Source organism: Eschrichtius robustus, chromosome 5 (assembly GCF_028021215.1).
Source record: "Eschrichtius robustus isolate mEscRob2 chromosome 5, mEscRob2.pri, whole genome shotgun sequence".
NCBI lineage: Eukaryota > Metazoa > Chordata > Mammalia > Artiodactyla > Eschrichtiidae > Eschrichtius > Eschrichtius robustus.
This window is the reverse complement of record NC_090828.1, coordinates 659,972-671,203: the sequence shown is the minus strand read 5'-3', so window position 1 is coordinate 671,203 and position 11,232 is coordinate 659,972. Positions and strand designations below refer to the sequence as shown.

The 11,232-nt window shown below is 54.2% G+C and overlaps 1 protein-coding gene across 1 annotated transcript in view; it reads left to right on the top strand.

Annotated features, from left to right (window-relative positions):
• The first annotated feature begins 2,041 nt into the window (after positions 1-2,041).
• ANO7 (anoctamin 7) overlaps positions 2,042-11,232 on the top strand; it is a 29,829-nt gene continuing 20,638 nt past the window's right edge. Inside the window, 10 exon segments of the mRNA XM_068545401.1 lie at positions 2,042-2,096; positions 2,616-2,643; positions 3,475-3,738; positions 3,872-3,959; positions 4,190-4,360; positions 4,951-5,092; positions 5,095-5,141; positions 6,570-6,627; positions 7,118-7,284; positions 10,882-11,009. Of these exon segments, the coding sequence (XP_068401502.1) occupies positions 2,042-2,096; positions 2,616-2,643; positions 3,475-3,738; positions 3,872-3,959; positions 4,190-4,360; positions 4,951-5,092; positions 5,095-5,141; positions 6,570-6,627; positions 7,118-7,284; positions 10,882-11,009 (1,148 nt within the window).

Here is an 11,232-nt window from a genome sequence, read left to right as displayed (position 1 = left end):
CGGGAAAATGTAAGTTTAGAGCAGCCACTCGTAGACAGATAAGATTATCAAACATCCAACTCACACGTGGGAAAAAAACCCAAGAAGCTTCAAGCAAAGAGGACACCTGAGAGAAAGGCTCAAGGAGGCGCCGCAGGTAGATAGACGTGCAGATGGGAGTCAGAGCCCGTCCGTCCCCGTCGCAGACAGGTCACAAATCCAAGTCCAGCACCTGCTCCTTGATAGACACTTTCAGAATTATACAAAAAAAGTAGAAGGGATGGGAAAGCTGTGCTAAATCCAGCACAATCCTAATCAGAATGACATTTGATTTTTTAAGAACCTCCTTAAACTCTAAAATTTATATGGAAGAAAAAGATCCACGTTGGACCTTGAAACTTTAAAAAAGTTTAGTCAACTTTGAAAACGAGTCAAGAGCAGTGAGTTCCTTCCAGATTATAAAAAATCTGGGGAAAAAAAAAGCTACAAACCCACCGTAGAAACAGTGCAAACACTGTAGAAACACAGCCGTCCGCACAGACCCTCGGATGGGCTCGGTGCTGGTGAGGGCGCCCGTGGGTCCCTGGATGAGAGGCCTGTGTCCTGGGCGGGGCTGGCAGAGGAGCACAGTTTGTGGGAAAAGGGACACTGACCCAGCCTAACGTACGCAGGCCGACCTGAGGATTAAAAGTCTCCGTGGGAAAGTAGAATCGCAAGCCAGTAGAAAAAACGGTGGGAAAATACATTTGTGAGCTGCGAGTGCAGAAAAGCTCCTTAACCCCCGAAGCACAGCCGTGAGACAAGGTTTTGAAGGGTTAGTTTACATAAAGTAAAGATTCCTGTGGGGCAAAGAACACCATGAATAGACCACTGAGAGCAGACTGAGAGACGTTTGCTCAGAGTTTAGAACTGGCAAGGGCCTAACGCTTAGACGTAAAGGACTCCTGCAAACCAGAGGAAGGAGAATCCAGGTAGAAACATGGGCCCAGGACAATCAGGCAGCTCAGAGAAGCCGAGGGCCAGCCAGCCAGGTCTGCCATCAGAGGTGTGCAAACCAGGGCAGGGAGCCGATCAGCTCACAATGCGGGGTTGCCGTGGGGGAAGGCGGGGCACGGACTGGGGCGTCCACGTTGGGAGTTGTCCCCTCCTGGCCGGCGGGGCACTGCACGCAGGCCCCGGGCACAGTGGTGGCTGAGCCCAGGCTGGGCCTCCGGCTACGGTAGATGCTCCTCAGTGGGAAGGAGCCCACAGCGCCCTTGCTGGGAAACCACGGGAGGCCACAGCCGCGTGGACCGCACGTCCATCACAGAGGGATGCGTCCGAGTAGGAGGATTCCCACAGACGGGGACGGAGTGGACGAGGGGGTAAAGTGAGGCCCGAGTCCCTGCTGAGAGCACCCCGTGGACGGAGGGTGGCCTCACCGGGGCCTGCAGCGACCCGCCAGCTAAGGCGAGGCACGGCCAGCAGGGTGACAGCGCTGACGATAAGCCAAGGGAAGGAGGCAGCTTCTGTGGGGGATCTGTCCTTCGTCCCTCAGCAGGCACTCGGCACCTGCTCTGTGCCAGCCCCTCTCTTGGGCACTTGGGAGACATCGCGACAGAGGTTTTTAAATTCCTGCCCTCGTGAACTTCACATACAGTGGCTGTAGGTTAAACAATAACCGTAATACGACAGTTACGTAGTTGGAAGGTGACCCGTGCTTTGGAAGAAAGCAGAGCGTTTTGGACAGGCTCACTGAGGAGTCATTTAACGGCAGGAGTGGGTGACCCTGAAGAGAAGACCAGCACTCGGGGAGGGGGCGGGGACCTGAGAAGGGGCAGCAGAGGTGGGGAGGGGGGCGGAGAGTGAAGCCGTAGCCAGAGCAGCCTGGAAGGGGGTCGGGTGAGGGCGAAGGAGCCCTGAAAACCCCCAGCTCTGGGCTTGGGGCGCTTGGCAGGAAGAACCAGGGGGGATGGGGAGTGGGGGTAGGGTCCCAGGGTGGCCGAAGGAGAGATAGGGGACGGGGGGCGGGGGGCAGGGGACAGGCATGCAGACACACTGGACCGGGGTGGAGGCTGCGGGGATGGAAGTGCCCTGTGCAGCCAGAGACAAGCAGGCAGGATGGCGGCAGATGGCTGGTGAGCAGGCTGGGGGGCTGCCTGGAGGAGGGTGCTCCCTTTGTGCAAGGAGGAGGTTTGGGGGAAGCGGGGGAGGGTCCTGGGGGCAGGGAGCACGCTGTGCAAGCACGGTAGCTCGTCTGGGCACAGGAAGCCTTCAGCATCCATGGTCCACCCCTCAGGCTATGTGCAGAGCAGGCAAGTGTTAGGAGGACGGGGTCCTTCCCAGCTGGCAGTCACTACAGTGGGCACTCACCTCAGTGGTTTTGCCCAGAACCAGCAATGTGTCCACCCCCAAGGATGAGGTGCATTTGTTCCAAGCCACCTGGATGGATCTCTTACCCTTCCAGACTGCCTCATGGCCGGGGGTGGCCTGAGACTCGTGCTTAGCTGATGACACCTGCTTTCCCGAGAAGAAGGGCAGGTGCAGCTAGCATAGTACCTTGAACGTGGACGCGGTGGCTGGACCTGCCACAGCAATCCCGCAGCCACAGGCAAGGGCTCTGGCCCTGACACCCTTGAGCCACTGAACCCACTCAGGTGCCAGCACCTCCCTACTTCTTATGAGGTGAGGAAGAAGACCTTTTGGGTTAAGCCACACAAAGGTCTGGTGTCAAAGCCACAAAGCCACAGTAGTTGGAGGCTTTTCTTTTTTTAACTAATGTATTTCTGAATATTATATAAACATATATTAAAAGTTATGGTCAGATAAAGCTAGTATAGCAGCGGCTCCTGGGCCCAGGCCCTTCCTAGCACCTGGGACCCAGCAATACAGCTGTGCTAATTGTAGCTTGCTTGCTTCTTGCTTAAATTTTTTTTTTTAATAATATATTTTTATTTTTTATTAATAGACTATTTTTTAGAAGTTTATTTATTTTAATAAATTTATTTATTTTTGGCTGCTTTGGGTCTTCGTTGCTGCTGGCGGGCTTTCTCTAGCTGCGGCGAGCGGGGCTACTCTTCGTTGCGGAGCCCGGGCTCTAGTCGTGCAGGCTCAGTAGTTGTGGCACGTAGGCTCAGTAGTTGTGGCACGTGGGCTCTAGAGCGCAGGCTCAGTAGTTGTGGTATACGCGCTCAGTAGTTGTGGCTTGCGGGCTCCAGACCACAGGCTCAGTAGGTGTGGCACACGGGCTTAGTTGCTCCACGGCATGTGGGATCTTCCCGGACCAGGGCTCAAACCTGTGTCCCTTGCATTGGCAGGTGGATTCTTAACCACTGCGCCACCAGGGAAGTCCTAATTTTTTTTTTTTAACTGCAAAAGTAATGCAACTTGAAAAAATTTCAAACCGTAATACATTGTATAAAGTGAAAAGTAAAAAATTATATGCAGGGCATGTGTGCCTTTGTAGGCGCGCGTGCCCCTCCGAGGGCTCCAGCTGAGCTGTGCACTCGCCTCCAGCAACCGGCTGCCACTGCGCTTCTTGAGCAGACAGTGCCGGGGCCACCAGAGCCGCTGTGCCACCGAGGGCGGAGAGCCTGGGGCCCTGCGGGTTGGCCTCTTCCGGGACCGACCTTCGCAGCGGCAGCCAGAGGAGAGTGTCCAGCTGCCCAGGCTGGGGAGCTTGGCCACGCCCTCCTGCCGCAAGCCCCGCAGGGTCGGCCTGAGGCTGCCCTCTGCCGGATTCCTCCTCCTCGACCGCGTGCCTCCCGGTCCTGTCCTGGGGTGCCGGGGTCAGGGGCTCCAGCCAGGATAAAGGTTAGACTCAGGGAATTCCACAGGCAGCCAAGGGCACGAGGGGAACGGCCATGGGGGCAGGGCCGTGAGGACAGGGTCCCTCCCAGCTCTCTGCCCTCAGGGCTGACCCAGTCTTGGCTGCCAGACCAGGCTGGTGCTGGGAGGTTGGCCATGACCTTGGAGGCCTCTTCCGGAAGCCGCTGTGCCAGGTGGGAGCCCGTTCTGCCACGCATGGGTCGCCAGAGGAAGGGGGGAGACGGACCCAGGGAGGCTGGGCAAACACCTGGCCCGTCAGGGCTCCACAGGCCCCCGGGCCTGGCGCGGCATCTGCTCCGGGCCCTGGGGGGTGAGAAGGGCCAGGTGCTCCGGGTGGCTTCGGGGAGGGCACCCCAGCCCTGGGGAACCGCGGTCGCCCACGTGCCCGCTGGATGCACTGCAGACCAGCTCACTTCGGGGCCTTCGCGGGCGGGGCGGCCTCGGTCGGTCCCTGTCCCCCCGGCGCAGAGCGCGGACAAAGACCCCGGCCCAGCCCGCCCCCTTGCCACAGCGGGACGGCCGGCCCACTCGCAACTCCGAGGACTTTCACTGGCTCAGGGGCATCTGGGGCCTGGTGCGGGCTCCCGTCTGCTCCTCCAGGCCTCGGGTTCTCTGGGCTAAATGGCAGCCGCCCCAGCTCCTGTGGCCCTCCCACCCTCGCACCCTCCCGGCCACCAGCAGCCCTCCCGGCCACAGGCCTCCCCTCGCCCTCTGCCCCACTCTGCCGACCCGGCAGCCGCAACAGCGGTGTCCGTCCTCCCCGCAGAGGGATCCAGAGGCCGGCAGGAAGGACGACGCAGGGTCAACATGGCCAGACGGTCCTCCCCTCTGGCCCAGGATCCCCCAGGAGGAGCCGCGGCCCTGTCTCTATTAAAGGGTTGTCTGTTCCCCCCCTGCAGGCGAGGAGGAGGAGGAGGGGTCTGCACTCCGAGCCCACCCTCGGCCCTTCCCAGGCCCTGCCACGCGGAGGGGGAGGCGGGCACTCCCTGGGCAGGTGGACAGACAGACGGCTGCGGGGCCAGCCTCCCTGTGCTCCCTCTCTCCCTGGTCTGGAGTCGGGGCCCAATCTAGGGCGGCTTCCTCTGCTCAGGCCGGACCCAGCCCTGCTCCAAGCTCCGTCCTCCCCTCTGAAGTGAGCTCGCTGCGGACTGTGCGGTGAGACAGGGACCGGGCCCCATGTGCCGCTCCTACCCCACCTGTGCCCACCCTGGCCCTGGCGGGATGCAGCAGCGCGATGCTGCAGGACGGGCCCGGGAAGCGGGATGGGCCCGGGAAGAGGACAGTGCCGTCCTGATCGACGTGGCCCCGGGGCAGAGAAGGGGGACCCTTACGGGAGCACAGCCAACGCCTCAGAGGCAACTCCTCCCCGTCCTTCCCTCCCCAGGTCCGGGCTCAGTCTGCTCTCGATTTAGGAGGTGGACGCAGGGACCTGGGAGGCAACAGCCCCAAGCCCTTGGTGGGTTGGATGCACGCCAACTGTGTCTTCCCTCCTGCGTCCCCCAGCGACCCCCAAACCCTCCCCTGCCCCAGCGAAGGGAAGAGGGAGGTGCCCTTAACCCTTGAGGGATGAGCAGAAACCCCTCAGGACAGGCTGGGCGGGGCCGGGGGGGGGGGCCCCCAGCGAGGGGGGAAGGAAGGGGACACAGAGCAACGCACCAGGGTGACGCAATTGCCTAAAAACGGAACCGTAAGCACGGCAGAGGTGGCCAGTGCTGGGTCTGGGTAGAGATCGTGGGTGCTTGTTGGGTTGTGTCTGCTTCATTCTGCATTTGCCAATTTGTCAGAACACAGAAGTGACAGGGAGGGAACGCCCTCACCCCCAGAGGGCGGAGATGGGCTTTAGGATTAGGGTCAGGGTCCGAGCGTGGGTGCGCTCCAGATGGCTAGGTGAGGGTGAGGCTCAGCGCTCTGTGTGCGTGAGGTTATTCGTAGGGTAGGACTTAGGTTAAGGTTAGGGTTAGAGTTAGGACCACAATTAGTGACGGGGTTCGGGTTAGGTCACCCTGGGCCCAGGTGAGTACAGACGCTTTTGATAAAGTGTGCTTGGGTGAGAACACCCGGCCCCACCTTGTCTCAGGGTCCAGCCGACCCCCGGGGCCCAGGTCAGCCACTCTGTGAGGCCCCAAGGATCCTGAGGGCCTCAGCCCGGCCTCAGGCTCACTCATGTTCAACCTTTGTCCCCGGGTCAAACCTGGAGAAGAACACACCTCCTGGGGCCTGCAGGAGACTCCCTCCGGGCAGCCTGTTGTGGGCCCCCTTTGTCCAAGTCCATCTCTAGGGTTCCCACCCCTGTCCCTGGGGGGCCACAGACACCCCAAGTGAGGCTGTTGAGGAAGATTCCGGGTCCCAGACCCTGGAGTCCCCGCCAGGGAGGTTCCTCTTCCCTGGTCCTCCGGGGCCTCAAACCTCCAGCTGCCGCCCTCCACCCCCGCCCCCGCGGCCTGAGAGTGGACACAGGTGCCTCCCTTCCTGCTGCCCCAAAACACAGCCTCGGGGGAAACACTCACCTGGAACATCCAGAAACGCAGAAGGATTCCACCCTCTGGGCGCCGTGACCACCTCTGGCCTATCCGAAGGGCACTTAGGGGCCGTCCAGCTCTTCTCCAGCCTCTGGAGGCCAGCACGGTGGGCGCCCCGGGTCCTGCCCGTGCTGCCCACAGCCCAGGTGCACAGTGGCCCGTGGAAGCCCCCGGAGAGGCTGGAGAGGCCCGGGGCTGGCCTTACCCCCGGATGCACCTGTGCCGTGAGCCCCTCTGGGGCTCACCCCTCCCCCTTCCTTCCAGCCAGCTGGACGCCAGGCAGCCACCGGCAGGGTGGGAAGCCCCGCCAAGCCCTGGATCGGTGAGCCCCTCCCAGCATCTGCCAGCCGTGCCTATGTTGGTACTGGGGCTGGGGACACAGATGGGGCGCCCAGGGGTGGCAGCGGGAGGACGGGGCCCGGGTCACCGTCCTCAGGAGCCAGGCCTCCCCTCCCTCACCCAGCACCATCTCCGGAGACAGCTCTGGTGCCAGCCGCTGTGCCGGAGGGCGGGGTGAACAGCACACAGCAGGAAAGGGGGTCCCTACTGACGGGGGGGAGCTGAAGAGGGCTCGAGGGCAGAGCGGGCGACCGCCTCCCTCCTGCTCTGGCCTCGGGACAAACTCCAAGTCACCTCAGACTCTGCTCTCCTGTGCCCCACGCTTTCTCTACCTTCAAAGTGGATCGGATCCACTTCTCACTCCCCGCCCCGCGGCTCCTGTCTGCCCCGAGCCACCGTAATCTCCCCTGAGTTCTGCACCAGTGCCCACCTGGGCTCCCAGTGCCCACCTGCCAACCCTGCTCTCCACGCAGCACCGGAAAGACCCGTGCTAAAAGTAGATGCCCTAACCTCGCACCCGTTAGGATGGTTAAACGACAACAAAAAGACAGAAAACAAGTGCCGGGGAGGCCGTGGAGAAACTGGAACCCTCGTGCCCTGCCTCCGGGAAGGTGAAATGGCGCGGCTGCGGTGGAGAACGGTATGGCGGTTCCTCAAAAAATTAAACACAGAATTACCGTATGATCCGGCAATCCCACTTCTAAGTTTATACCCAAAAGTAGTGATGACAAACATTTGTGTTGTTTCCATGTTGGGGGTTATTGTGATTCATGGAGCAATGAGATCACGTACAAGATTTTGTGTTAATGTAAGTGTTCATTCGGGGTGTGGGGACGTATACCACTGAGTGGAATTTCCAGGTCATATGGTAACTCGATGTTTAACATTCTGAGGAACCGTCAAGCTGTTTTCCAAAGTGACTGCGCCATTTTACAAACCACTAGCAATGAATGAGGTTCCAATTTCTCCACATTCCATCCAACACTTCTTATTGTCGGTCTTGGTATTACAGTTGTCCTAGTGGCTGTTGGGCGGTATGTCACTGTGGTTTTGATTTGTATTCCCCTAATGACTGATGGTACTGAGCATGTTTTCATAGGGTTATTGCCAATCTGTATGTCTTCTCTAGAGAAATGTCTGTTCAAACCCTTTGCCCATTTAAAAATTGGGTTGTGGGACTTCCCTGGTGGCGCAGTGGTTAAGAATCCACCTGCCAAGGCAGGGGACATGGGTTCGAGCCCTAGTCCAGGAAGATCCCACATGCCGTGGAGCAACTAAGCCCGTGCGCCACAACTACTGAGCCTGCGCTCTAGAGCCCTCGAGCCACAGCTACTGAGCTCACGTGCTGCAACTACTGAAGCCCGTGCGCCTAGAGCCCATGCTTCGCAGCAAGAAAAGCCACCACAATGAGAAGCCCGCGCACCGCAATGAAGAGTAGCCCCCGCTCGCCGCAACTAGAGAAAGCCCGCGCGCAGCAACGAAGACCCAGCACTGCCAAAAATAAATAAATAAATAAATTTTTTTTTTTTTTAAATTGGGTGGTTTGTCTTTTTATCATTGAATTGTAAAAGTTCTTTCATGTTCTGGATACAAGTCCCTTATCAGATACATGATTTGCATACATGTTTTTTCTCCCAGTCTATGGGTTGCCTTTTTCACTTTCTTGATGATGTGCTTTGAAGCAGATAGGTCTTTAATTTTGATGAAGACCATCTTACCAATCTTCTCTTTTATTGCCTTGCTTTTGGTGTCGTATCTAAGAAATCATTGCCTAAACCAGGTCATTAAGACTTACAGCTATGTTTTTTCCTAAAAAGTTTTATCATTTTAGTCCTTATACTTAGGTCTGGGGAATTCCCTGGCGGTCTAGCAGTTAGGACTCTGCGCTCTCACTTCCGAGGGCCTGGGTTCAATCCCTGTTCGGGGAACTGAGATCCCACAAGCTGCGTGGTGTGGCCAAAAAAAAAAACTGAGAACAAAACAAAAAAAAACCTTAGGTCTGTGATCTTTAACTTATCTTTTTTTTTTTTTTTACACATACACACACTTATGTAGATGTTTTTAAAGTAGATAGATTTCTGCTGTTGTTTTTTGTTCTTCACAAAATTTTAGAAAGCTCTTCACATCAGTACATACAAACACATCCCATTCTTTTCTTTTTTTCTTTAATTGGGGTATAGATATTTTATTAATTTACCGTCTTAACTCCACTTTGAGTTAATTTTTGTATATGGTGTGAAGTAAGGGTCCAAATTCATTCTTTTGCTTGTGAAAATTCACTTGTCCCAGCATCATTTGTTGAAATCACTATTCTTTTCCCATTGAATTGTTGGCCTCTTTGTTTTAAAAAATGACAATAAAATATATGGGTTTATTTTCGAAATCTCAAATATATTCCGTGGATCTATATGTCTGTCCTTATGCTGGTGCTACTCTGTCTTGATTATCCTATCTTTGTAATGAGTTTTGAAATCAAACATTGTGAGTCCTAAAATTTTGTTCTCCTTTTTCTACATTGTTTTGACTATTCTGGGTCTCACGTGTTTCCATATGAATTTTAAACTCGTCAATTTCTGCAAAAAAAAAAAAAGCTAAGATTTTGATAGGGACTGTGTTGAATCTGTAGATCAATCTGGGGAGTATTGCTGTCTTCACAATGTTAAGTCCTCTCATTCATGCACATGGGATATTTTTGCATTTATCTTGTTAGTGCTTCTTCAACTTATTTCAACAATATTTGGTACTTTTCAGTGTATACATCTTACACTTTTTTTTGTTGTTAAATTTGTTCAGGTTTTTTGGGGGGGACCTGTTATAAATGGAATTGTTTTTCTTTGTTTTATTTTCAGCTTGCTTATTGCTAGTGTATAGAAATACAGTTGTTTTGTATGTAATTTTGTATCCTGCAAACTTGCCAAACCTGTTATTAGTTCTAATAGCGTTCGTAGTGACTTCTTTTGGATTTTCTATACACAAGATCATGCCATCTGTAAATAGAGAGAGTTTTACTTTTACATTTACCTGTTTATTTATCCTCTTGGTCTGTTCATTTGTTCTTGCACATCTGCACTTGCACCTGAGAGTATTCCCTTCAGCCTGAAGAATTCCCTTTAGTATTTCCTGTAGAGCATGTGTCTGGGACTAAATCTCTCAGATTTTGATTGTCTGAGAATATCTTCACTTAACCTTCATTTCTGAAGAACATTTCCACTGGATAAAGAATTTTAGTTTGCAGTATTTTCCCCTACCCTTTAAAGATGCCATTCCATTGTCTTTTGGCCTCCGTTGTTTCAGTTGAGAAATCATGTGCCTGTTTTATTATTTTTCCCCTGAAAATAATATGGTTTTTTTTCTTGCTGCTTTTAAGATTTCTCTTTATCTTTAATACAGCAAAGGTATGCTGTACAATGATTTCCTAGTTTTTTAATCCTGTTTGGAGCTCACTGAGCTTTTTGAATCTTTGGACTGATTTATTTCATCAGATTTGGAAATTCTTGAACATTCTTGTTCAAAGATTGCTTCTTTCCTACTCTCTCCTGGTTCTCAGATTACAGTCTGTTGGGCCTTTGACCATGACCCTATCCTTTTTGTACCCTGTTCTGTTCATGCCATTCTTTTTGCTCTGAACTCCATTTTTTCTACTGGTCTATCCTTAAGTTCAGCAATCCTGTCTTCTGTTGAGTCTAGTCTACTATTAAACACGTCCAATGAGTTCTTAATTTCATATGCTGTGTTTTGCTATTTTATTTTATTTTATTTTTTATTTTTGGCTGCACCACACGGCATGCGGGATCTTATTAGTTCCCCAACCAAGGATCGAACTAGCACCCCCTGCAGTGGAAGCATGGAGTCTTAACCACCAGACCACCAGGGAAGTCTCTGCTTTGCTATTTCAGAATGTTCATTTGATTCCTTTTCATAGATTCTAATTCTCTCTCAAAATATTCCAGTTGTTAATCGGACCATTGTGTCCATTCTGTACCCTTTTTTTCTCTTTTAACTTAATAACTGTCATTGTTTTACGCCTTTTCTGCTAGCTCCACCGTATGGTTCACCTCTGGGTCTCTGTTGACTCTGTCACCTTCCTGTACAGTGTTGAGCTTTGTTCTGGCAGGTGGTCCAATTACTGGCAGGTCACCTTGATGGGTCTGAGCTTGGTTTCAGGTGTCAGCTCCGGCCCGCTTCAGTTCTGCACTCATCCCGAAGGTGCAGTCCTCACCCCTGTCGTATCGCCCAGGAGGCTCAGCTGGAAAGCCAGAGTGGCCGACAGTCTCCCTCCTCCCTGTGTGGCTGGAGCTCCAGCTCTGTGCTTCCTGAGTCTCTGTTAGCCGTCAGCCTGCAGCAGCCGCCTCTGGGCGTGAACGAGTCAGCAGCTCCAAGGACCCCCGGATCTCCTCACAGACCTGTGTCTCCATCCTCTCCACGCAACTCCCCTCAAGCCCAAGGCCCCTTAGCAGCCCCTGATTCTGACCTCCACCCCTCACCCGGCAATGCCTCTGCTCCCTCTGGGCTCTGTGGCCCGGCCCTGCAGGGTGGAAAACGCCATTAGGGAGAGAGATGAAGCGAATGCTTCCCTTCTCTCGAGGGC